Source organism: Oncorhynchus masou, chromosome 32, assembly GCF_036934945.1.
Source record: "Oncorhynchus masou masou isolate Uvic2021 chromosome 32, UVic_Omas_1.1, whole genome shotgun sequence".
Classification (NCBI taxonomy): Eukaryota; Metazoa; Chordata; class Actinopteri; order Salmoniformes; family Salmonidae; genus Oncorhynchus; species Oncorhynchus masou.
The window spans coordinates 56,723,521-56,751,003 of NC_088243.1; the positions used below are offsets into that span (position 1 = coordinate 56,723,521).

The 27,483-nt window shown below is 43.9% G+C and overlaps 6 protein-coding genes across 7 annotated transcripts in view; all 6 read right to left on the reverse strand.

Moving 5' to 3' along the window:
• Nucleotides 1-27,483, reverse strand: part of LOC135526268 (protocadherin gamma-C5-like) — a 184,504-nt gene that overhangs the window by 143,458 nt on the left and 13,563 nt on the right. Inside the window, exon 1 of one of the 2 annotated variants that reach the window (XM_064954493.1) lies at nt 4,184-6,759. The exons of the other annotated variant lie outside the window; for it this stretch is intronic. Coding sequence (XP_064810565.1) covers nt 4,184-6,613 — 2,430 coding nt within the window. The 5' untranslated portion in view covers nt 6,614-6,759. Of the gene's footprint in view, nt 1-4,183; nt 6,760-27,483 lie in introns of those variants that run through there. 2 annotated transcript variants of the gene reach the window in all.
• Nucleotides 644-3,174, reverse strand: LOC135526845 (protocadherin gamma-A10-like). The gene has a single exon (XM_064955517.1). It carries the CDS (start codon nt 3,095-3,097, stop codon nt 644-646), a length of 2,454 nt encoding a protein of 817 aa, XP_064811589.1. The 5' UTR covers nt 3,098-3,174.
• Nucleotides 6,869-10,228, reverse strand: LOC135526846 (protocadherin gamma-A2-like). The gene is made up of 2 exons (XM_064955518.1): nt 7,643-10,228; nt 6,869-6,880 (listed from the first exon to the last, which is right to left on the reverse strand). The coding sequence occupies exons 1-2, from the start codon at nt 10,082-10,084 to the stop codon at nt 6,869-6,871; spliced, it is 2,454 nt and encodes an 817-aa protein (XP_064811590.1). The 5' UTR covers nt 10,085-10,228.
• Nucleotides 10,678-13,263, reverse strand: LOC135526847 (protocadherin beta-16-like). The gene has a single exon (XM_064955519.1). The coding sequence runs from the start codon at nt 13,102-13,104 to the stop codon at nt 10,678-10,680; it is 2,427 nt and encodes an 808-aa protein (XP_064811591.1). The 5' UTR covers nt 13,105-13,263.
• On the reverse strand, nt 13,998-16,922 carry LOC135526848 (protocadherin beta-16-like). The gene is made up of 2 exons (XM_064955520.1): nt 14,353-16,922; nt 13,998-14,060 (listed from the first exon to the last, which is right to left on the reverse strand). Exons 1-2 carry the CDS (start codon nt 16,795-16,797, stop codon nt 13,998-14,000), a joined length of 2,508 nt encoding a protein of 835 aa, XP_064811592.1. The 5' UTR covers nt 16,798-16,922.
• LOC135526849 (protocadherin beta-16) lies at nt 22,930-26,757 on the reverse strand. The gene is made up of 2 exons (XM_064955521.1): nt 24,352-26,757; nt 22,930-22,938 (listed from the first exon to the last, which is right to left on the reverse strand). Exons 1-2 carry the CDS (start codon nt 26,755-26,757, stop codon nt 22,930-22,932), a joined length of 2,415 nt encoding a protein of 804 aa, XP_064811593.1.

Sequence of the window (27,483 nt, forward strand, 5' to 3'; positions counted from 1 at the left end):
AATCATATTGTCTTAACACTTCTATTTCTGGAATCTAAATAAATGCAGTTTTCATCTCTACATTACAATGACCAACAAAGTAAGCAAATTACTGTTTTATAGCCTACTAAAAATGTCACTATCCCATCAACATCTAATTGGATCATGCGTAAAAGTGTATTCCACAACCGTACAAACCACGACTGAACACAACAAACCAACATCGATGTAGGTTGAAAGTAACATGCATCGTAAAGGCTCAAATCTATAGAGACAGTTGTTCAATAGACAGAGGTAAAATAACAAGGGTGGGAAGAGCACAGCGCGTGAGAGCGAGGCAGCCGCTGTATAAAGTAGCTGTCCGCAAAGGGCGGTGCTGAAACGAGATGAGTGCGCAACAGAGTAACGAATAGGCCTATATCACAGGCAAATTTGTTCAGTACGAAATACATTTCTAGAAGGTCAGCAGACATACAACACGAACATAAACATTTTCATAAGTAACAAAAAAAATGCACAATCCTTGATTTACCGCTATAATATTGCAAAGAGAGAGAGCAACCGCAACCTCTGAGATACAGAAAAAAAATCAAGCAGCAGAGGAGAATAGTTGGAAATTGAAAATGGGCACATTGTTAAGATGTACTCCAAAAAATGTGCTCCGTTATTTAAAATCCAAAAGACTCACCTCTAGTGGGGAGTCTGGTTCATCCAGGATGTTCTGTTCGTTCTGCATCCGCTGCATCGTCCCTGTAGAACTGGGGTCCATTATCAGTACGTTCTGACTACAGGGTCTGGCGAACTGACAGTCACTCTTTCTGGAGTCAGTCGTCCTGCACACCTCGTAATTGTACACGTGCTGTAGAGTTCCTGTCCCCAAAGTGTCTGCGTAACGCGGTGGATAATACGGAATAACCGGGAGATTGGAATGATAGAGGACACGAGACTGTCTCCATCTGTATATTTTCACTGATATAATAACCACTAAACATGTGATGAACAGAAATGAGACTACAGCCAAAGCCAAGACTAAGTAAAAAGTCAGGTTGTCATTGTACTCCTTGTCGTGATTAAAGTCAGTGAACTCCGAGAGCACTTCAGGGTAGCTGTCCGCAACGACCACATGAACACTGACTGTAGCTGAACGAGAGGGCTGCCCGTTGTCCTCCACTACAATAGTGAGCCTTTGTTTCACAGCATCTTTATCAGTAACTTGACGTATAGTTCTTATTTCCCCATTCTGTAAGCCCACTTCAAACAGCGCCCTGTCTGTCACTTTCTGCAGTTTATATGAGAGCCAGGCATTCTGTCCAGAGTCCACATCAACAGCCACCACTTTAGTCACAAGATAGCCCACATCTGCTGAACGAGGCACCATTTCAGTCATCAGGGAGCTGCTAGTCTGGATTGGGTACAGAACCTGAGGCGAGTTGTCGTTCTGGTCTTGAATTAATATGTTGACACTCACATTGCTACCGAGTGGAGGAGAGCCTCCATCTTGCGCCTTAACCACTAGTGTGAGCTGTTTGATTTGTTCATAATCAAAGGAGCGCACAGCATGTAAAACTCCGGTTTCAGAGTTAATGGATATGTAAGTGGATACTGGAGTTCCACTGATCTGCGTGTCCTCCAGGAGGTACGAGATTCTCGCGTTCTGATTCCAGTCAGAGTCCCGCGCGCTGACAGTAAATATGGACATTCCAGGAGAGTTATTCTCTGTGACGTAGGCAGAGTATGAGCTCTGATGAAACAATGGAGCATTGTCATTTACGTCAGAGATTCTAAATTGTAATGTCCTGGCGCTAGAGAGAGGAGGTGAACCAGAATCTGTAGCTTTTATAGTTATGTTGTATTCTGGAGTCGTTTCTCGATCAAAACCTTTATCAGAGATCAAATTGTAATAACTTGTTATCGACGATTTTATCTTGAACGGGAGGTCTTTATCTGTAGTGCACGAAATCTGTCCGTTCCTCTCTGAATCTCCGTCTTTTACATTTATAACGGCTATCGTAGTTCCTGGAGGAGCATCTTCAGACACAGGGCTGGAGAAAGACATGACGTTTATGACTGGTGCGTTGTCATTAACATCAATAACTTCAATGACAATTTGGCTGGTGTCTGTGAATCCTCCCTGGTCTTTAGCTTCTACTCTAACATCATATTTATTATCTTTTTCAAAATCGATGTGCCCCAAAACAGATATGATTCCTATATCCTTATCTATGACAAATATATCCGCTATGCTACCCTTCAATTTTGAAAAACTGTATGTTATTTGTCCATTTGATCCACTGTCTGCATCGCTGGCATTAACGGTTGTAATATAGGTTCCTTTCGGTGCATTTTCCATCACAGTAGCCCTGTACACTGACTGGTTAAACACAGGCGCATTGTCATTGGCATCTAGGACAGTGATCTCGATATTTACTGTGCCAGATCTCTGCGGATTTCCACCGTCTACAGCGATTAGCTTTAAAGAGAGACGAGGATGCTCCTCTCTGTCTAATGGTTTCTGAAGAATCATCTCAGCGTACTTACTACCATCTGGATTGGCAAGTTGTTTTAAAACAAAATTGTCATTTGGTGTTAATACATATTTCTGTAAATCATTAACGCCTACGTCGGGGTCTTCTGCGCTCTCTAATATAAAGCGCGCACCTATAGTGGCTGACTCACTTATTCCCAATTTTAAGTCACTATTTTGGAAGGTGGGAGCATGATCATTCACATCAAGAATTTCCACAACAACACGATGCAGTTCAATAGGGGTTTCTAGAATAATTTCAAAGCTGAAGCTACACGGTGTGACGTCGCCACAAAGCTGCTCTCGGTCTATTCTCTCACTCACGACTAGGATCCCTTTGTCTGTCTTCAGCTCTGTGTACTGAATGCTTTCTCCGGTCACGATACGGGCCCGGCCCGCTCGGAGCCGTTTCAAATCTAACCCCAGGTCATGAGCTACGTTACCGATAAGAGAGCCTGTCTTCATCTCCTCCGGAATGGAATACCGGATTTGGCCACTGACAACATGATTGAGATACAGGAGAAAAATAAGTACTTGCCACCCCAGTCCACACAAACGCCATGTTTTAGGTCGAAGAAGTCCTTTAAATTCCATAGCAAACAAAGAATACAATCCACAAGTAAATTTCTTATTGTGTATTCTCAAAAATGGTGAGCAAATACTATTCGATGTTTCGTTTCAATCCAGACTATATTCGCTGCCCTTTTTTAAAATCTATGAATCAAAACGAGTGTGTATCTTGGTCGCGCCCCGCTTCGTATGAAGCGCAGAGTCTCTCTGTCTCCGGTGGTAAAGCGCAGTGACAAGGGAGGGGACTACACTTATTGACAACAACGGACAGAAATGATTTCACTGATCAACAGCGGCCCGCAGAGTCCAAAACATGAACATCATAAGACACTTGAACATATAAAAACATTCTGAAGTGATTAAACACCGGGCAGCATTATTTTCTTTCCAAAATAATCTATCGTCGAATCACTAGCTAAACACTTCACTTTCTGCAATCGAAATCAATGCAAGTTTCATCATTACAATGCTATGACCAACAAAGAGGGGAAAAAACTACAATTGCAATGCCTACTAAAAAATGACACTATACCATCAACCTCATATTGGATAGTGGTAAACTAACAAAAAAGTCAATATAACAGCCGTCCAAACCTTGACTCAACACCACAAACCATAACCTATGCATGTTGACAGTAAAATGATCGTTAAATGCTACAAAGTGTAGTGACATTATAGAAAGAGGGAAGACACAGGGATAATACACTGTACACAGTGTGAGAGAGCGAAGCCGCACTCTGCTGCTGCTATGAAGACAGAAGTGTCACTGTCCATAAAGGGTGGTGCTGAAACGGCATTACAGCGCTACCGAATGACACAAAAAACACAAGCACTTCTGCTCAGTTCGAAATACATTTCTACAAGCTCAGTAGACATACAACTCAGCAGACATACAACACGAGCCAAAACCTTTTCATAGGAAACAAAGAAAGACATAATGCATGATTTACCGCAATAAAATTACAAAGAGAGAGCAACCCAACCTATGAGATACCGATAAAAAAGAGTCAGACGCCCCTGGGAAATAGTTCATAATTTAAAAAATCAAATTGTAAATATGTAACTACTCAAACAAAACGTTCTTCATTATTTAAACGGCAATAAACTCACCTCTAATGGAGAGTCTGGTTCATCCAGGATGTTCTTCTCGTTCTGCATCCGCTGCATCGTCCCTGTACAACTGGGGTCCATTATCAGTACGTTCTGACTACAGGGTCTGGCGAACTGACAGTCACTCTTTCTGGAGTCAGTCGTCCTGCACACCTCGTAATTGTACACGTGCTGTAGAGTTCCTGTCCCCAAAGTGTCTGCGTAACGCGGTGGATAATACGGAATAACCGGGAGGTTGGAATGATAGAGGATGCGAGACTGTCTCCATCTGTATATTTTCACGGATATAATAACCACTAAACACGTGATGAACAGAAATGAGACTACAGCCAAAGCCAAGACTAAGTAAAAAGTCAGGTTGTCATTGTACTCCTTGTCGTGCGTAAAGTCAGTGAACTCCGAGAGCACTTCAGGGAAGCTGTCCGCCACCGCCACGTTAACATTGACTGTAGCTGAACGAGAGGGCTGCCCGTTGTCCTCCACTACAACAGTGAGCCTTTGTTTCACAGCATCTTTATCATTAATTTGGCGTATAGTTCTTATTTCCCCATTCTGTAAGCCCACTTCAAACAGCGCCCTGTCTGTCACTTTCTGCAGTTTATATGAGAGCCAGGCATTCTGTCCAGAGTCCACATCAACAGCCACCACTTTAGTCACAAGATAGCCAACATCTGCTGAACGAGGCACCATTTCAGCCACCAGAGAGCTGCTAGTATGGACTGGGTACAGAACCTGAGGCGCGTTGTCATTCTGGTCCTGGATGAAGATGTTGATGCTAACATTGCTACTGAGTGGAGGAGAGCCTCCGTCTTGCGCCTTAACCACGAGTTTAAGCTGTTTTATTTGTTCATAATCAAAAGAGCGCACAGCATGTAAAACTCCGTTTTCGGAGTTAATTGATATATAACTAGAAACTGGACTTCCACTGATCTGCGTGTCCTCTAAGAGGTACGATATTCTCGCGTTTTGATTCCAATCAGAGTCCCGGGCGCTGACAGTAAATATGGACATTCCAGGAGAGTTATTCTCTGTGACGTAAGCAAAGTAGGGTCCTTTATCGAACAATGGGGCATTGTCATTTACGTCAGAGATTCTAAGGTGTAATGTCCGGGCGCTAGAGAGTGGAGGCGAACCAGAATCTGTTGCTGTAATTGTTATGTTGTATTCGGGCACCGCTTCTCTGTCAAAAATCGAATCGGTTATCAAATTGTAGTAATTAGTCAATGAGGATTTGATCTTAAATGGAAGGTTAGTATCTATAGAGCATGTAATCTGTCCGTTTCTCTCTGAATCAGCATCTTTAACATTTATAATAGCAATAGTTGTGCCAGGTGGAGCATCTTCAGACACAGGGCTGGAGAAAGACATGACGTTTATAACTGGTGAGTTGTCATTAACATCAATAACTTCAATGACAACTTTACTAGAGTCTGTTAAACCTCCCTGGTCTTTTGCTTCAACTCTAACTTCATATTTCTTATCTTTCTCGAAATCTATCTGACCCGAAACAGATATGATTCCTGAGTTTTGATCTATGACAAATATGTCCGCTATACTACCCTTCAACTTCGAAAAACTGTAAGTTATTTGTCCGTTTGTGTCGCGGTCTGCGTCACTGGCATTCACGGTTGTAATATATGTGCCTTTTGGACCGTTTTCCACCACAGCAGCCCTGTACACTGATTGGTTAAACACAGGCGCATTGTCATTCACATCCAGGACAGTGATCTCTATATTTACTGTGCCAGATCTCTGCGGATCTCCACCGTCTACAGCGATTAGCTTTAAAGAGAGATGGGGATGCTCCTCTCTGTCTAACGGTTTCTGGAGGAACATCTCAGCATATTTACTACCATCTGGATTCGTATGTTGCTTGAGAATGAAATTATCGTTCGGAGTCAAAATGTAATTCTGTAGGGCGTTGAGGCCTACATCATTGTCCTCTGCACTTTCTAATAGAAATCGTGATCCAACGGTAGCCGATTCGCTGATTTCAAAATGTATGCCTTTATTTGGAAAAGCAGGGGCATGATCATTTACATCTATTATTTCTACAGTCACACGATGGAGCTCCATTGGATTTTCTAGAATCATTTCGAAGCTGAAGCTACAAGGTGTGACGTCGCCACAAAGCTGCTCTCTGTCTATTCTCTCACTCACGACTAGAATCCCTTTGTCTGTCTTCAGCTCTGTGTACTGAATGCTTTCTCCGGTCACGATACGGGCCCTGCCCGCTCGGAGCCGTTTCAAATCTAACCCCAGGTCTTGAGCTACGTTACCAATAAGAGAGCCTTTCTTCATCTCCTCCGGAATGGAATACCGAATTTGGCCACTGACAACATTACTTAGATACAGGAGAAAAATTAGTACTTGCCACTGCAGCCCACACAAACGCCATGTTGTAGGTTGAAGGAATCCTTTAAATTCCATAGCCAACAAAGAATAACATCCACACGAATATTTCTTATATTATATCCTCAAAAATGGTGAGCAAATACTATTCGATGGTTCGTTTCAATCAAGACTATTTTAACTGTCCTTTTCTTATTATGGATCAAAACGAGTGTGTCTGTCTCTCCGCGCCTCGTATTAAGCTTAGTCTCTCCGTCTCCTCTGGTGGAGCGCAGTGATAGGGGGGAGGTGACTCCACTGACTGACAACACTGGACATAAATTATTTCACTGATCAACAGCGGCCCTTAGAGTCCAAAACATGAACATCATAAGACACTTGGACATCTAAAACTTTTCCGAACTGATTAAAGACTGGACAGAAGTATTTTCTTTCCAAAAGTATCTAAATACAAATCACTAAACACTTCACTTTTTCAATATAAATACATGAAGGTCCATCACTCCAAAGCTTTGACCAACGAAAGAAAGAAACTGCCATTTTATAACCTAGGGGGGGAAAGTATACTAACTCATTAACTTCAGATTGGATCGTGCGTAAAAACAAGTCAATCCAAACCATGACTCAATACAACAAACCAATACCTATGTATGTTGACTGTAATATGCTTGGTAAATGCTAAAATCTATAGCGACATCATAGACTAAGGTAAGATGCAGGGATAACACCGTGTGAGAGAGTGAAGCAGCGGACTGCTGCAATAAAGACATGTGTTCTTGTCCATACAGGGAGGTGGTGAAACGGCATGACAGCGCTTCAGAAATACTTATGCTCTGTTCGAAATAGGTTACATTTATTAAAACTCACCAGACATACCTCTCGGCACACATACAACAGGAACCTAAACCTTTTTATATGTTAGAAAAAAAATACACAACCCTTGCTTTACCCCTATACAATTACAAAGAGAGAGTAAGCCAATCTCTGCGTTACCGATAAAAAAGAGTAAGAACATCAGGGAAAATAGTTCAACGTGTAAATGAGGGCATATTGTAAAGACCTACTCAAACAACATGAGCGACTTCGTTTGAATTCCAATAAACTCACCTCTAGTGGGGAGTCTGGTTCATCCAGGATGTTCTGTTCATTCTGCATCCGCTGCATCGTCCCTGTACAACTGGGGTCCATTATCAGTACGTTCTGACTACAGGGTCTGGCGAACTGACAGTCACTCTTTCTGGAGTCAGTCGTCCTGCACACCTCGTAATTGTACACGTGCTGTAGAGTTCCTGTCCCCAAAGTGTCTGCGTAACGCGGTGGATAATACGGAATAACCGGGAGGTTGGAATGATAGAGGATGCGTGACTGTCTCCATCTGTATATTTTCACTGATATAATAACCACTAAACATGTGATGAACAGAAATGAGACTACAGCCAAAGCCAAGACTAAGTAAAAAGTCAGGTTGTCGTTGTACTCCTTGTCGTGCGTAAAGTCAGTGAACTCCGAGAGCACTTCAGGGAAGCTGTCCGCCACCGCCACGTTAACATTAACTGTAGCTGAACGAGAGGGCTGCCCGTTGTCCTCCACTACAACAGTGAGTCTTTGTTTCACAGCATCTTTATCATTAACTTGGCGTATAGTTCTTATTTCCCCATTCTGTAAGCCCACTTCAAACAGCGCCCTGTCTGTCGCTTTCTGCAGTTTATACGAGAGCCAGGCATTCTGCCCGGAGTCCACATCAACAGCCACCACTTTAGTCACAAGATAGCCAACATCTGCTGAACGAGGTACCATTTCAGCCACCAGGGAGCTGCTAGTCTGGACTGGATACAGAACCTGAGGCGCGTTGTCATTCTGATCATGGATACTAATTTTGACTGTGGCATTGCTGCTGAGAAGAGGAGAGCCTCCATCTTGAGCTTTGATATACATCTCAAATGATTTAGTTTGCTCATAATCGAAGGAGCGCACCGCCTGGATAACACCTGTCTCTGCATTAACGGAGATGTAAGACGATATTGGATTTCCATTTAAATAAGATTCTATGAGCAGGTAGGACACGCGTGCATTTTGACCCCAATCTAAGTCGTGGGCCCTCACAGAAAACACTGAGACCCCCGGAGAGTTGTTTTCCATCACATTAGCAGTGTATAAACTCAGCTCAAAAACGGGCGCATTGTCATTAACATCTGAGATTCTCAGTGTGATGGTTTTACTCGCCGAGAGGGGCGGGGTACCCTCATCTACGGCTGTGAATGTGATGTTATATTCGACATTGCGCTCTCTGTCTAAAACACCATCTGTGACAAGGGTGTAATAGCTCTTTAAAGACGACTGGATGGCAAACGGGATCTTAGTATTTATCGAACAATCTACCTTTCCGTTTTTATCAGAATCGATGTCTTTGACATTTATTATAGCCACGGTAGTGCCACTAACCGCATCCTCGGATACTGGACTAGAGAATGACGTCAGTGTAATCAAGGGGACATTGTCGTTCACATCAATAACGTCAATTATTACTTTTGTGGACGCACTTTGTCCTCCTTGGTCTTTGGCTTGTACGCCAAGTTCGTAGTGTTTATTCTTTTCATAATCAATTGGTCCACTGACTGTTATGTCTCCTGTATTTTCATGCAATGCAAAAAGCTCAGCAAAATTATTAGACATGCGAGTAAAATAGTAAGTAACTTGTCCATATAAGCCTTCGTCTCTGTCTGTTGCGCGGATGGTTGTCACTAAAGTTCCTTTAGGTGCATTTTCTGTTACTGTTGCCTTGAAATTAGGTTGTGTAAAAACGGGGACATTATCATTGGCATCAAGTACTGATATTTGTATTTTAAGTGCCCCGGATCTCTGCGGTTCACCGCCATCCACAGCAGTCAATGTCAGATGCAGGTTATCATTTTTCTCTCGGTCTAAAGGCGCATACAGATACATCTCCACATATTTACTGCCGTCGGGACCAGTCTGGATTTTAATGTTGAAATTATCGGTAGGGTGCAATGTGTAGCCTTGAAGCGCGTTGATACCAACGTCAGGATCTGTCGCACTCTCCTGCAATATCTGTGTCCCCGGTAGAGCAGACTCAGAGATATCTAATTTGATTTCCTTTTCGTTGAAAAAGGGGGCATTATCGTTAACATCTAGTATTTCTACTAGAATACTATGCAGCTGCATCGGATTCATCAGAATCATCTCGAAGCTCAAGCTGCAGGGCGATGTCTGCCCGCAAAGCTGCTCCCTGTCTATCCTCTCTCCCACGACCAAGGTCCCTTTGTCTACATCCAACCTGATATACTCGCTGCTGTCACCACTAACAATGCGAGCACCTCCCGATTTCATTTGTTTAGCATTCGTTCCTAAATCCTCCGCCACATTTCCAACAAACGAGCCTTTTCTCATCTCCTCTTGAATAGAATAACGAATCTGCCCGAGCATCATCTGGAAGAGGCTAACAAGAATAAAGGCCTGTACTTGCCGTTTGATACAGCGCTCATTTCTGGCAGAAGCCGTGACGTCGAACCAACGCATCGAAATCCACATTATACAATAAGTCCACACAAGCTGTAAACAAATGCGATGAAACACTGCTGGTCAATGTTGAGGTTCTTAGAATCCATCAATGTAAAAAGCTGGCGTCGACAAAACAGAATACTGAAAAAGGGAGATCCAAGAGTGCGTTCGTGATGGTCCCTCAATCACTGACATAATGAGAGAATATGGGCAGTACAGAGGAAGTGTAGCAGTATTTAAATCGACTAAAGTTTGTTTTTAAAGACCAACAGCGGCTCTCGGAGCCCACAATAGGAATAGCTAGCTGGTCGTCACTCAATGTGAAGACGTGAGAAACGCATGCATATTTTCTCAAAGTTATGAATCAGAAACCGACTTTTCAAATATTACAAATAAAAAAAATGTTATTTGCATGAGGAGAAAGAACACAAAGGGATAGATTATGTAAAAAAAAGCCTACACCACTTCTCAGATGTTCCTACAAACCGGAGGCACAAAATGCCAGATGACACCGATGACCAAAGGAAGTTTAGTGGCATTTCAACATACACTGATGTATTCCTAGGACACAATTGGACATATTGAGATGTAATCAAACGCAATTTGCTATAATTTAAACTAGTTTAACTCACCTCTATTGGGGAGTCTGGTTCATCCAGGATGTTCTGTTCGTTCTGCATCCGCTGCATCGTCCCTGTAGAACTGGGGTCCATTATCAGTACGTTCTGACTACAGGGTCTGGCGAACTGACAGTCACTCTTTCTGGAGTCAGTCGTCCTGCACACCTCGTAATTGTACACGTGCTGTAGAGTTCCTGTCCCCAAAGTGTCTGCGTAACGCGGTGGATAATACGGAATAACCGGGAGGTTGGAATGATAGAGGATGCGAGACTGTCTCCATCTGTATATTTTCACTGATATAATAACCACTAAACACGTGATGAACAGAAATGAGACTACAGCCAAAGCCAAGACTAAGTAAAAAGTCAGATTGTCGTTGTACTCTTTGTCGTGCGTAAAGTCAGTGAACTCCGAGAGCACTTCAGGGAAGCTGTCCGCCACCGCCACGTTAACATTGACTGTAGCTGAACGAGAGGGCTGCCCGTTGTCCTCCACTACAACAGTGAGCCTTTGTTTCATAGCATCTTTATCATTGACTTGGCGTATAGTTCTTATTTCCCCATTCTGTAAGCCCACTTCAAACAGCGCCCTGTCTGTCGCTTTCTGCAGTTTATATGAGAGCCAGGCATTCTGTCCAGAGTCCACATCAACAGCCACCACTTTAGTCACAAGATAGCCCACATCTGCTGAACGAGGCACCATTTCAGCCACCAGAGAGCTGCTAGTCTGGACTGGGTACAGAACCTGAGGCGCGTTGTCGTTCTGGTCCTGGACCAAAATTCTAACAGCCACCACTGAACTGAGAGGGGGAGACCCCCCATCACGTGCAGTGACGTTGAAGTCAAACGACTTGATTTGTTCGTAGTCGAATGACCTAACAGCATGGATGCCACCATTTTCCGAGTTTACTGAGACGAAAGAGGACACAGCCAACCCGTTAACCTGTTTATCATCAAGAAAGTAGGAGACACGAGCATTTTGGCCCCAATCAGCATCAATTGCCCTCACCGCAAATATCGAAAACCCTGGCGAGTTGTTTTCCTGAATAGATTTACTATATTCAGGTTGAACAAACTTGGGTGGGTTGTCATTGACATCTGATATTTTAACTGTTATGTTCTTACTGCTCGAGAGAGGCGGAGAGCCTTCATCTGAAACTTTAATAGTGATGTTGTACTCTGACACCGTTTCTCTATCCAAAGGACTTTCGGTGACTATTGTATAATAATCAGTTAACGATGACTCTATTTTGAATGGAATATCTGCGTTAATAGAGCACAGAACGATACCGTTCACATCCGAGTCTGCATCCTCTACATTAATAACAGCAACAGTGGTACCAAGGGGAGAATCCTCGGAAATCGAATGAGAAAATGACATGAGCTGTATTGTGGGGACATTGTCGTTTTCATCAGTAATTTGTATAACTACTTTACAAGTATCGGCAAGACCCCAGTGGTCTTTTGCCTGTACATTTAATTGATAATTGTTTGTCTTTTCAAAATCTACTTTAGCTACCAATTTAATTTCTCCGGTGCTAACGTTCAGCTCAAACAGTTCTTTAGCTTCTTTGGAGACATGAGCCATAGCAAAAGTTACTTCTCCGTTTATTCCTTTATCTGCATCATTTGCACTGACGGTGGTTATCAAAGTCCCCTTCGGTGAGCTCTCTTTGACGTCTGCTTTATAAACTGGTTGGCCACACACTGGTGCATTGTCGTTAGCATCCAGCACTGTAATATGGATGCGGACAGTACCAGACCTCTGAGGCTCGCCTCCGTCTGTAGCTATAAGCACCAACGAGAGGGTCTCCTGCTTCTCTCTATCCAGGGGGTGTTGTAAAATCATCTCGATGTATTTACCACCGTTGGATAGGCTGTGTACCTCTAATTGGAAATGATCTGTCGGTTTGAGATAGTAATTTTGTATACCGTTAACACCAACGTCTGGGTCGACGGCGCTCTCCAGGGAAAAGCGCGTAGCTGACACGGCAGATTCACTGATTTCCAAACTGATTTCTTCTTTTGGAAATGATGGTGTATTATCGTTAATGTCGCGAACCTCGACTGTAACCCGATATAACTGAATGGGGTTTTCTATAATAAGCTCAAAGCTGAAGCTACACGGGGTAGTCTGTCCGCATAGCTCTTCTCGGTCGATTCGCTCTTTAACAACGAGAATCCCTTTGTCTCGGTTAAGATCTACATACTGTCGAGTTCCCCTGGTTATAATACGAGCTTTACCGGACACTAGCCTCTTCACCTCCAAGCCTAGATCTCTACCAATGTTTCCAACGATCGACCCCTCTGCCTGCTCCTCGGGTATGGTATACCGTGCCTGCCCAGTCACGGAATCTAGGGCGCATAGACAAAGAATGAAAAACAGTACTTGCCATCCGCCTCCACGGCCTGTCGACCACCAATCACCCATTCCACCGAAAAAAACAGATAACTGATATAATTACTCCTTTACTTATACAATATGGCTCGTCTGTATATCCAGAAGTGAAGAAAAAAACGACTGTATTTCCGAAAGAAACGAATGAAAATAATCCGTGGGATGTCTATGCCGAGAGCTCACTGTCCGTTTCAGAAGGTCTATCTGCGTCTGTCAGTGAGAGAGAGAATATAGGAGGGCCCCACTGCGCCACTCAGAGATTTAATTAACGTATCGAGTGTATCACTGATCAACAGCGGCACTCGGAGTCCAAACATGGCAAACGCAATGCAGAAACACACAAATCCACGTTTCACATGCACCAAAACGTCAATAGGTGTTCAATACCGCACAGACCAGGGAAATTAAGATTTGATAACAAAACAAAGTATTGGAAACTACAGTATTTCTACAGTGCTTCAGGAAAAAGACAAAATAATGAATTGAAAAAAACCCCCGAATCATATCATCTCAGATTATGTAGGGTTATTGTAAATGCACTATAAGCACCACTGGACAAGCAACGGTCTGTTGGTCCAGCACAAGTGGACAGCGGCAGGGCGACTGATCAAAAGTGTCAGAGCAACCCCAGCTCAATGACAATATTTTAGTTTCCAAGTCACATATACAAAATAACCTCCACATACCATTTCCTCATAAATACCTGGTATGTTTTTATGTTTTGTTTGTAAGGAAAAAAATATTATAAGTACAATGGTGATTGTAAAGTAAAAATGGAAGACCAATCTTTTTTTTTGACGGATTGTGTACCTTGTACAAGAAAAATACAACTTGTAAAAAACTGTATTAGTACGTCGGCTTTCATTTCAATCGCTAACTACCAATGCAAGTCTTTATCCAGTACCTAGACGCTTGAAAACGGCATGCTATGTAGGGTAGCCATTCTTACGCATGAAGTCATTCAAAAAGAACACTTGCTCAATAGACAGCTGAAAAGAGGCAAAGTATACATTGCATGAGTGAGCGGAGCAGGCCACTTGTCGCTGTCAAGACATAAATAGGCGCAGCCCACACGGTGTGGTGCTGAAACAACTACAGCACTTAGCCTTTGCTCGGTTGGAAATAATTGGAAAAAGCAAACCTAAAGCAATTTTTTACGGTACTAAAAACACATCATCTTTAAAAATGCCACATAAAAGGTTAAAGATACTGAGAAAATGAGCCCCGAGGCTCCAGGCGAAGATAGTTGAAAATTGTATTTAAAACTGCAAATAAACTCACCTCTAGTGGGGAGTCTGGTTCATCCAGGATGTTCTGTTCGTTCTGCATCCGCTGCATCGTCCCTGTAGAACTGGGGTCCATTATCAGTACGTTCTGACTACAGGGTCTGGCGAACTGACAGTCACTCTTTCTGGAGTCAGTCGTCCTGCACACCTCGTAATTGTACACGTGCTGTAGAGTTCCTGTCCCCAAAGTGTCTGCGTAACGCGGTGGATAATACGGAATAACCGGGAGATTGGAATGATAGAGGATGCGAGACTGTCTCCATCTGTATATTTTCACTGATATAATAACCACTAAACATGTGATGAACAAAAATGAGACTACAGCCAAAGCCAATACTAAGTAAAAAGTCAGATTGTCGTTGTACTCTTTGTCGTGCGTAAAGTCAGTGAACTCCGAGAGCACTTCAGGGAAGCTGTCCGCCACCGCCACGTTAACATTGACTGTAGCTGAACGAGAGGGCTGCCCGTTGTCCTCCACTACAACAGTGAGCCTTTGTTTCACAGCATCTTTATCATTGACTTGGCGTATAGTTCTTATTTCTCCATTCTGTAAGCCCACGTCAAACAGCGCCCTGTCTGTCACTTTCTGCAGTTTGTACGAGAGCCAGGCATTCTGTCCTGAGTCCACATCAACAGCAACCACTTTAGTCACAAGATAGCCCACATCTGCTGAACGAGGCACCATTTCAGCCACCAGAGAGCTGCTAGTCTGGACTGGATACAGAACCTGAGGCGCGTTGTCGTTCTGATCTTGTACGTAAATGAGAACAGTAGTATTACTGCTAAGGGGTGGGGAGCCTCCATCCTGCGCTTTGATTAGTATTTTGAACTCTTTAACCTGCTCATAGTCAAGTGAACGCACTGAGTGAATGACACCTTTCTCCGAGTTAATTGAAAAGTAGGTGGAAATTGGGTTTCCGTTTAGCTCACTGTCAATTAGATAATAAGAGATGCGTGCGTTTTGGCCCCTATCTGGATCCGTTGCTTGGATCGCAAGCACAGAAACTCCGGGAGAATTGTTTTCCGCAATGTGCGTACTATACACATTTTGACTAAAGGCTGGTGCGTTATCATTAACATCACTGATGTCTAAAACAATAGTTGTCATGCTTGATATCGGCGGCAAGCCTTCATCAGTGGCAGTGAGGGTGATGTTGTAGCGAGACACTTTCTCTCGGTCTAAGCTCTTCTCAGTTACCAACGTGTAGTAGTTTCGAAGAGAGGTCTTTATCTTAAATGGGAGGTTTTCGTCGATTCTTAAACGCACCTGTCCATTTTGCCCAGCATCTACATCCTGGACACTTATCAATGCCACAACTGTGCCAGGAATACTATCCTCTGGGATTTTACCAGAAAATGATGTCATGGTTATGATCGGACTATTGTCATTAACGTCTAGAATCTCAATGACGAGTTTACTCGCGCCCGTCAGACCCCACGGGTCTTTAGCTTGAAGGTTAATTTCGTAATTCTGAACAGTTTCGTAATCGAGGGCACCAGTGAGCTTTATCTCCCCAGTATGTGGATCTATATGGAACAAAGGTGGTGTACCCTCCTCCATATGCGTAAATGAATACGTCACATTTCCATTATAGCCTTGGTCTGCATCGATGGCACTTACTTGGGCTACAACTGTGCTTCCCAACGCGTTTTCTACAACAGTGACTTTGTACAAAGACTCTGTGAACACAGGCGCATTGTCATTTGCATCCAGAACAGTGATATGTATCTTGACAGTTCCAGACCTTTGTGGGTCGCCGCCATCGACTGCAGTTAATATCAGGGAGTGTTCGCTCTGTTTTTCACGGTCAAGTCCAGACTGCAACACCATTTCTGCGTATTTACTTCCATCAGCTCTACTGTGTTGCTTGAGCACAAAATGATCGGTTGGTTTAACCGTGTAGCTTTGCAGTGAGTTCATACCCACGTCAGGGTCAGCGGCTCCATCTAATAAGAAAACAGTCCCTATCGGCGAAGACTCCCCAATTTCCAGATTAATGTCCTTTTTTGAAAACACAGGGGCGTTGTCGTTTATGTCTTCAATTTCGATGGTAATCGAATATAATTCAAGTGGGCTTTCAAGAATCATTTCTAAACTGAAGCTACACGGAGATTTCTGACCGCATAATTTCTCCCTGTCAATCCTTTCCTTAACAACCAGATGTCCTTTGTTCTGATTCAGCTCTACATATTGGTTATTACCGTCTATAACTAACCGCGCCCGGCCTGAAATCAACCTCTTCACGTCCAAACCCAGGTCTTTCGCCACATCTCCGACAAACAAGCCCTTTCTCATTTCCTCTGGTACAGAATATCGAATTTGTCCATTCACCGCACTCAGTACGCAGACAAGCAACATGGAGACTCGCACTTGCCATCTCAAACCCCAGACTGCGCTATTCACAGCCTCTCCAGCGCTCATCCTCCTAAAAGTATCCATAACGTTACCCAAAACTAGGAAATATATAATGCAATCCAAAACTCACATACAACAGAAAAGCTCAAGAAGATATTGTTGTACTCCGTTAAAACTGCTTCGATGGTTCTGTGCGCAATAATCCTTCCTTGGTCTTGTCACTGACGCATAGTTGCCTTGTAGCAGCAGTTATATGCGCCTGAGCCGAGATAGGTCTCTTGGACAACAGCACCACTCAGAGTGAGTGTGCAGAACGACATCATAGGCCGATGAACCCTCTATTGAAATGATTAACCAATGAATGATTACCCCACCAGATGTTGTCTCATACATCATGAAACAGAACTTATCGAGTCAAGGGAGCAGCACCTCAGGGTTAAGATCAGAAGTGAGTGCTGTCTCAAAACCTAGGTACACACAGCCCTGAATGTGTCTAATGGGACACTAATGGGAGCTATCAGATATGTCTGTTACCAACACATTTCAAACATTGTACATTGACTTGTTGGTAGCAAAACAGCAGCTTATAAAGTCATTTGTCAAGTGGGTTAGAGATTGGATATCACTGAGCCATGACATGGTAATGCTTGTTTAATAGTAAATAACCACCACAGGAGGGCAATAAACAGCCATATTATAGACTACTGATGTATATTACACTGACACTATGTACACTGACACTATGTACACTGACACTATGTACACTGACACTATGTACACTGACCGAGTGGACAAAATATTAGGAACAGACTGACCAGGTGACAGCTACAATCCCTTATTGATGTCACTTGTTAAATGACTTCAACCAGTGTAGATGAAGGGGAGGAGATAGGTTAAATAAGGATTTTTAGCCTTGAGACAATTGTGGCATGGATTGTGTATGTGTGCCATTCAGGGTGACAACATATTGAAGTGCCTTTGAACGTGGTATGTGTAAGTGCCAGGCGCACCCGTTTTGAGTGTGTCAAGAACTGCAACTCTGCTGTTTTTTTTTGCGCTCAACAGATTCCAGTGTGTATCAAGAATGTTCTACCACCCAAAGGACATCCAGCCAACTTGACACAACTGTGGGAAGCATCAGGGTCAACATGGGCCAGCATCAGTGTGGAACGGTTGCGACACCTTGGCCCGACAAACTGAGGCTGTTCTGAGGGGAAAAGGAGGTGCAACTCAATATTAGTAAGGTGTTGTGATGTACGAGCAGAGCAAATCAACCAGCAAAACAAATCCTGTTAAGACAGGTTCCATTTATAGCACAGTCACAAAGCCATTGTGTGGTCAGTTTTAGATCTTGGCACTACAAAATTACAGTGAGCACACACACTCCACCCTCCCTCCCTCAGAAATGGCTTGTATGATCCACATGAACACGCTTGTATGTACAACTACAACAAAACATAGCCACAGGTCTAAAATCCATAGCAAACAACAATTTGCTGATGAAGTTCACACACAAAAATATATATACTCTCTCTCTCTCTCTCTCTCTGTCTCTCTCTCTCTGTCTCTCTCTCTCTGTCTGTCTCTCTCTCTCTATCTCTCTCTCTCTCTCTGTGTCTCTCTCTCTCTCTCTCTCTCTCTCTCTCTCTCTCTCTCTCTCTCTCTCTCTCTCTCTCTCTCTCTCTCTCTCTCTCTCTCTCTCTCTCTCTCTCTCTCTCTCTCTCTCGATATGTGTGGTTCAGTAGTTATCCCTGTATGAATCTGAAATATGATTCATGATCCAATCTGATAAGTCCAGTGACCTACATCTGAGATGGGAGCACAATCATTCGGCAGAAAGAGGACCAGTTCAACACTGCCCTATTGACACAGAAATCACACTAATACTGCCTTCTAATCTCAAAGCTACCACAGAGATTTGTGTGTATCCACAAGGTTGATCAGTTTAATGTGTATTTAGCTACTCTTCTTGGGTCCACATAAAACATGACATAATACAGAACATTAACAGACAAGTACAGCACAAGGCAAATGCATTTAAATTCAGAATACACGCTTTCCTACATTTATGCCTTCATAGTCATGATTCATAGAAGCTACTGAATGCAAGTTTCATTAGGTAAAATGCAACATTCATGAACATGCCTAAATAACCAGGCCTTGAATATTGAGCCTGGTTACAGTCTATCCCCCATGATGGGTTAGGTGAGGTATAGTGTAACCGGTTGCAGGATTTGGACCTGCTCATGAAATCAGATGGAGGTTTTACAATCCAGAATCAGATGGGGGTTTCACCTAAGGTCCTTGGTTCCAGCTGAGGCTTTCACCTCAGCCACCGCGATCAGAGTCAATCAATCAATCAATCAATCAAATGTGTTTATAAAGCCCTTTTCACAACAGCAGATTTCACAAAGTGCTGTACAGAAACCCAGCCTAAAACCCCAAACAGCAAGCAATGCAGATGTAGAAGCACGGTGGCTAGGAAAAACTTCCTAGCTTCCTAGAAAGGCAGGAACCTAGGAAGAAACCTAAAGAGGAACCAGGCTCTGGGGGTGTGGCCAGTGCTCTTCTGGCTGTGCCTGATGGAGATGATAAGAGTACATAGCAATTAAGGCCAGATTGTTATTTTAAGACATTCAAACGTTCATAGATGACCAGCAGGGTCAAACAGACGTGAACGCAGCGACCTTGAATCGTGGAGTTTCCTGCCCCTAACATTTCCACCTTCATTCCCCGAAACCACATTCACACCCAGCAGCATCCACCAGTCACACATTTGTACATACTTCGCTATCAACTCAAGGACAGAACTACATTTAGGAGAGTGTGCTTTTAGTAGGTCACACAGGTGGACCCCCCGGGCTGTCAGCATTAAAACAGCTGACTGCACCAGTCCTGCTGTGCTCTGCTGTGGCACAGAGCAAAGCATTAGCATGATATGTAGCCTCAAACCACAACACTCCCCACATTACGACGGTGTGTTATTCAGTTGGCAGCAGGATAAATATTCATGCCAGATGAAAGTAGGTCTAGAACCGCACTGAAACAAGAACACTGTTTGTAAGACAACCACCGGAGCTGTTCATTGGCAGTGGCGTTGTTATGTACATAAAAGACAAGTTCCCGGCGGTCATTCTGACTTCAGTTACCAAACCCGAGCAGATCTGTCTTAGAAAACATCTCTGCTCGTCCTCGAATCGTGTTGTCCCCTGTTGATAAAGACCCCATCTGCTATTTGCTGGCTCTGTGGATTGTATTTTTCAATTATTATCACAGTATGTCAAATCTGAATTTGTGCTTATGGGTGACCTGAACCTCGACTGGTTGACATCCAAGTCTGATCAACTCAAGGGTTTACGTAACACCGACAATCTTACTCAGATTGTTAACAGTGTAACACAGTTGAATATAAAGTATCCTCGGATATCCCCTTTGATTGATTTGAACCGACACTCCTCCTCATTTTAATGCTTGCGTTGTTTTTGCAGATGATATACGTGATCCCTGTGCTGTTGCCTGTATAAGGGATAGTATATTTTCTAAACTAGCCCCATGTATCTCCACGTATCACCTCAGAGGAAACAAACTGCTATGTGGGCTAAAGCAAGAGGGTCTGATTCAGCTTATGATTGGATGGCTTTTAAACACAAATCGGAATCAGGGTGTGGCTATGACCTGAAAACTGAAAGCAGAACACTACCTCAAATCTACTTTTGATCATCTGAATGATCCTTATACATTTTGGCAAGTACTGAAAGGTTGGTAAGTGCAAAGAAAGATGCACAACTTCCTTAACATCTACTACTGGACTCACATGTGGCAACTGAGAGAACCTCTATTCTCTACTCTTTTAATCAGCATTTTCTTGATGCAGGTAGATTATTTAATAGAGTTTAAAGGTCAAAATGATCCCCCGTGAAATTACCTGACACTCCTGAGCACTTCTTCTCCAGGTTCTCATTCTCACCTTCTCTGTATCAGAGGTGCATAGAGCCAATTTATGTACAAATAAATGTATGTACAAATATATATATAATATAATATATATACTGTATATATATATATATCCCCTGGCCCTGATGATCTAGACAACCTTGAAAATGCATCTTCAACCTCACCCTAGAATGCTATGTCATCCGCAAGTTGAGCAAAACAGCATTTGACCTACCTCTTTTGAACAGATGTGATCCCACACTACTGAGCAACTATTGGCCCATATCTAAATGGTCTGCTTTGGCAAAAGTATTGGAGTCCCTAGTCAATAAGCAGCTTAAAGCCTACCACCAGGAAAACAATATATTGAGTGGTACGCAATCAGCTTTCAGGTCAAGCCACAACACTGTTACAGCAACGTTGAATGTTTTGGGTGATATTCACCGTGCCCTGGATAAGAAATTGCATTGTGCATCTGTGTTCATAGACTTGTCAAAGGCATTTGACGCTGTGGACCATACTGTCTTGCAGATGACACTGTTTCCTACTCAAGTGGCAGCAGTTTTACTTTGGCTTTTGAAAAAGCTCAACATACTGTAGCTTTTAGCATAATTCAACAGAATCTGTACGAGTTGAAGCTTGTTCCGAATTCCTCAAAAACAAAGTGCATGGTATTTTACAACGCTAAAAAAATGATGTTGTTTATGGGCAGACCCCAAGCACTACCCTGAAGACACTTGATTCCATGTATCATGCAGCACGTAGGTTTACTACCAACCAAAAGCATCTGACACACCACTGTGATCTCTAACGTGCTGTTGGCTGGTCTTCGTTGACTCTACGTAGAGGCTTAAACGTTGGTCTACTATGATCTATTAGGCCATTTTGGGAAAACTGCAGCTTTATCTCTGTTCTTCTTTGATAAGGTCTTAAAAATAAATACCAGTCACGGTCTCACTCTTACTTACATTTAACGGTTCCTAAAATCAGATCATGGCAAAAGGTGTTTTAGCTACTCAGCTCCGTGGTCTTGGAATTCTCTCCAGACCAGCTGGAAACTCCAGGGTCTTGTTTAAAAGTTTGGTTGACTCACATGTTACTGAAGAATGTGATTGTCATTAGGACTTGATGCAGTGGTACATATGATCAATAAAAAAAAAATCTACAACGCTTGTATGTTTCTGTAATTGTATTGTATGTGTCTACATCAACATGAAGTTCATGGTGTGTCTCTGTCTGTAAGTTGTTATTGTCCCCCCCTCCCCCCTGCTGCAGTCTCGGTTGGACCAGGTCTCTCTTGAAAAACAGATTTTTATCTCAGTGAGACTACCCTGGATAATTGAAGGTTAAATAAAATGACCTTACGTGCTTTGTTTTGAGTACAAAGCCACTTAGAAATAGTATAGATTGATGCATGGTTCTCTCTTTGGAGCTATACTAAGGAAAACACAATGTAGTTGCCATTTTGAAGGCAGACAAGTAACAGACAAGTGGAGCGAGAAAAGACATGGGGGAGAGAGAGAGAGAGATGTCCCCAAAATGTCACAGTGGCTCTTTTTTTTTAGAGAGCGTTGCCTAGTTGTGAATATATGCGAGACCTGCGGCCTACGGTGTCTTACTTACTAGCATTGTTTTGGAGCCCGTGTGTGTTGCTCATTGTGTGTGAGCGTTGCAAGTAGAATTAGAAAAGTGAACGTTTCTCACCTGTCATATATGTAGAGGAGGTCCATTCAGAGGGAGAGGGAGGCCAAAGAGAGAGAGAGAGGGAAAGAGAGGGGGAAAGCAAACCGTTAGGAAGACATTGCTATGATCGTTTGATATTTGATATGGTTGGCCGACACAAAATTGGACCAGACAAATTGGAAAGCAGTGTTCTGTGAAGGAATTATCATAGTCTCTGTACCAGGGCATCTGTACGACCCCAACACTACAGCAGGTACAGGCTCTCAACAGAACTGCAGTCGATACCTGATCAATGCAACATCCAATAGGACTATTCTGAATGTGATCACTAAACCAGAGTGTGGAGATGTCAAAAGCAAGTAAACAGAAATGTACCACACAACTCAACACAATGCACACACTTAGGCCCAGGAGTGTTTCCTGATGACCTGAGCAGGAAAAGGCTCGGGCACTAGTTAAATCCCTGTAACGCACTGCATATCCCATTGGCTGGGCCATGGCTACAGTATAACACAGCATAGCAGACAAATTGGGATTTTCCATAATGCTGTTTATGCTTCACATTTTTTATTTCTTCTCCCATGACCGAAATGTGGACCATTACAGAGCCTGCAGCCATAACATGAGCACACATGGGTTCACATGGAAATCTAACCAATGTGACAAGCTCACCGCTCTGCGTTGAGGACTCACAGTCACACACAGTCACACACAGTCACACACAGTCACACACAGTCACACACAGTCACACACAGTCACACACACACACACACACACACACACACACACACACACACACACACACACACACACACACACACACACACACACACACACACACACACACACAGTCACACACACACACACACACACACACACACACACACACACACACACACACACACACACACACACACACACACACACACACACACACACACACGATAACCATTACAACGTTTAACCTCTGACCTGAGTACAGCCAGATCACTACTGACCAGGACAACTGAGCACAGCAGCAGTGAAGCTCCATCAGAGGCCATCAGAGTAGCAACCTTTGACCTTTCCTTATAACCGTTTCAATGAGAGGTCATATGAGGTGACATAGTGTAACATAACCACTGTAGGTGTGACATAACCACTGTAGGTGTAACATAACCCCTGTAGGTGTGATATAACCACTGTAGGTGTGACATAACCACTGTAGGTGTGACATAACTACTGTAGGTGTGACATAACCACTGTAGGTGTGACATAACCACTGTAGGTGTAACATAACCCCTGTAGGTGTGACATAACCACTGTAGGTGTGACATAACCACTGTAGGTGTGACATAACCACTGTAGGTGTGACGTAACTACATGATGATATCAAGATAAAAGAAATAGCAGCTTGCAAACTGGTTTTAGCTCCCAAAACAAACCAACTAACATAGAGATCAGCCTGCTAGACAACCACACATAGAGAAACAGAGTACACAGAAAGGACAGGCAGGGCAGTAGAATGATAGGCTACACAAGAGATGATGACACTCTCACATTTACATTTTAGTCATTTAGCAGGTGCTCTTATCTAGAGCGACTTGAGTGTATACATTTGCATACTGGTCCCCCATGGGAATCGAACCCACATCCCTGGTGATGCAAGCACCATGCTCTACCAACTGAACCAGACAGTTGCTGGTAGATGAGCAGAGCTTAGTTCAGATAAGATATAAGGGAAAGGGGATACCCAGTTCGTTGCACAACTGAACGCATTCAACCGATGCAATGCTTTGCCATAGGGTGGCAGGGTAGCCTAGTGGTTAGAGCGTTGGACTCGTAACCGCAAGGTTGTGAGTTCAAACCCCCGAGCTGACAAGGTACAAATCTGTCGTTCTGCCCCTGAATAGTGGCCGTCATAGAAAATAAGAATTTGTTCTTAACTGACTTGCCTGGTTAAATAAAGGTAAAATTTAAAATAAATACATTAGCTGACACTTAATGAACTACGTCATCAGAAGTCCATTCCCAAAGGCTCACCTTTCGTCTGAGTGTGCCTTTTTGATAGGCCATGCCGCTTTTCCTCAATGGGTCAGTGTCCATGGAGGGCCCGAAACGGAAGTCACCTTTCCACGAGCCAGTGGTCAGAAAGGAGTCGTATTGGTCATCTTTCAGGACAGTTCCACACCGGCTGACGTCAGCGTATCTCGGGGGGCCGTAGGCCGCGGGGAAGACTGGGAGGCTAGACGCGCGGTACACAAACCCGCGACGACACATCTTGAAGTACATGACCGCACTGATCAGAACAAGGAGGAGAGAAGACACGGTTGCCAGGGCGATTTTCAAATAAAGCGTCAAGTTATAGCTCGCCTGTGAGTCATCGTCCGTGTTCTCAAAAAGCTCGTTTAAAACAGGCATGTCATCGCCAATGACTACATTGACTGTGGCAGTGGCTGAGAGAGACTGAGGCCCATTGTCCCTTACCATGATGACAAGAGTTTGTTTCGACTCGTCCTGCTCTAAAAATGGCCTCACAGTCCTGATTTCCCCGCTGTGCAGGCCCACAGTGAAGAGGTTGGGCTGTGACGCTTTGACCACATGGTAGGAGAGCCACGCGTTATTGCCAGAGTCAGCATCTACAGCAAGCACTTTGGTAACCAGGTAACCTTTAGGTGCCTCCAGTGGCACCAGGTCCTCAGCGATGAAGCCAGATGATTGGACAGGATACAGAACAACAGGTGTGTTGTCGTTATGGTCACCGACGAACACCCTCACAGTGCAAGTACTGGAAAGAGGAGGGTCACCACCGTCTTGAGCTGTCACTCCTACCTGATAGTGACTGGCCTGCTCATAATCAAAGGGGCGCGAGGTGAAGAGCTCTCCGGTCTCTGCGTTAATGGAGAGGGAAGAGAATGTTTCTGGGGTCATGCCTTCTGATAAAGAGTACAGTATTTTCGCATTGGGTCCTGCATCTAGATCCTCGGCTCTCACCCTTATCACCAACGTGCCTCTGTGTTGGTTTTCCCAAACTTTGGTGGTGTACTCGCTCTGCGTAAATGTAGGGGGATTGTCATTCACGTCACCCACTGTGATGGATATCACGTTTCTACTGAACAGTTCGGGAGAACCAGAGTCGATAGCTGTCACCGTGATGTTATAGTGTGGGTTCATCTCTCTATCTAATATACCATCAGTCACCAACATATAGTAATTCTTAACCTCTGATATCAACTTGAAAGGTATGTCGTTTGAGATGGCACACTTGACCCGACCACTGTTTCCAGTGTCCAGGTCATACACGTTAAGCAGAGCAACCATGGTACCGGGTTTAGAATCCTCAGAAATGATAGCCGTGGCTGATTTCACTGCAATAACTGGTTCGTTGTCGTTCACATCAATCACTTCAATGATGAGTTTACAGTGTGATGCCTGACCCCCGCCATCTTTAGCCTGGACATCAAGTTCATGCGCACTCGCCTCCTCATAGTCCACTTGACCCGCCACCCTCACCTCCCCACTCACAGGGTCAATTTCAACGATGCCTCTAGTTTTGTCAGACATGTGGCTGAAATAGTAGGTTATCTCCCCATATGCACCGTCATCTAAATCAGTGGCGTTCAGCGTCGCCACCAAAACGCCCGTGGCAGAATTCTCTATCAGAGAGGCTCTGTAAGTCCTCTGGCTGAAAACGGGGACGTTGTCATTGGCATCCAGAACATGGATGTGAACAGACGCAGTACCTGACCTGGCAGGATTCCCCCCGTCAACCCCACTGATGGTCAGAGTGTATTCGGCCTGGTTCTCCCGGTCCAAAGTTTTTTTCAGAACCAGCTCTGGGTATGCTATTCCATTCACTTGAGTGTTCATTTCTAAGGCAAAATGATCATTGTGACTCAGTCTATAATCACGAACCGAGTTGGTTCCCAAATCAGGGTCATGCGCACTCTCCAGAGGGAAGCGTCTCCCCGGCACCGTCGACTCGACCAGGTCCAGGTCAATTAACCCAGTAGCAAAAGCAGGGCTATTGTCATTCATATCCTGAATGTCCAAAACAAGACTGTACACTTTGAGCGGATCCTCCAGCAGCAGCTGATACTGTAGGACGCAGACAGCTGCCTGCACGCACAACTCCTCTCTATCTATCCTCTCGCTGACCAACAGAGAGCCCGAACCATAGTCAAGCTCACAAAGCTGCCGAGTGCCCTCCGCCACGATGCGGGCTCGACGTGCACCAATCTCAACTAATTTCAGCCCCAGATCCAGAGCCAGGTTCCCAATGACCGAGCCGCGCTCCATCTCCTCTGGTACGGAGTAGCGCACATCTCCAAACGACGCGCCGAAGAGAAGCACAGTCCCCCAAAATCGCAGCCAGCTACTCCGTGTTACGCACAGTTGCTCTTTGGTAAATCCCTTGTTGATAATACGATTTATTAGTAGTAAAACCATGTTTAAACACGACTAAGATTAGTTATAAAATATATAGTTTGGTTGAAAATAAATATAGCATCAAAGCGACGCAGTGACCTTCTTATACTCGTCTCGAGCCGAGTAGAGCATGCCCTACTCCGGAGCCTGCTCGTGTCAGTTTGGATTTCTCTCCTCCTGCCTCAATCGCGTGCACTCACTCTCACTATGACTACGACTGGGCTACCAAAGTTCTCGCTCTCTTGCTCTCTCTACCTCTCTCTTCCTCTCTCTTCCTCTCTCTTCCTCTCTCTTTCTCTCTCACACACACACACACACACACACACACACACACACACACACACACACACACACACACACACACACACACACACACACACACACACACACACACACACACACACACAATTACACGGATGGGGAGGGAGAGCATTGGATTGTATTAAGCCATATTCCAATCCAGTGCGATAAAATAGCGTCACCCAGAGACCTAGATAATAATTGCATTATATAATATCTGATGATGTGACTTGATCTACAAAATACGTTGCATTAGAAATGTCTATCGTGTTTGCATGTCACTGACAGGTCATGTCCTCTGATTACTGTGTCCTAAGAGAATGTCAAAGTAGTTCGACAAGTAAGGTTGTCAACAAGTTGTTGTAAAAGTCTATACTGTCACTTCAACAACAGACATGTAGCCTACACATGTGAACATGACACACATTTGCAAGACAAACTGCACCA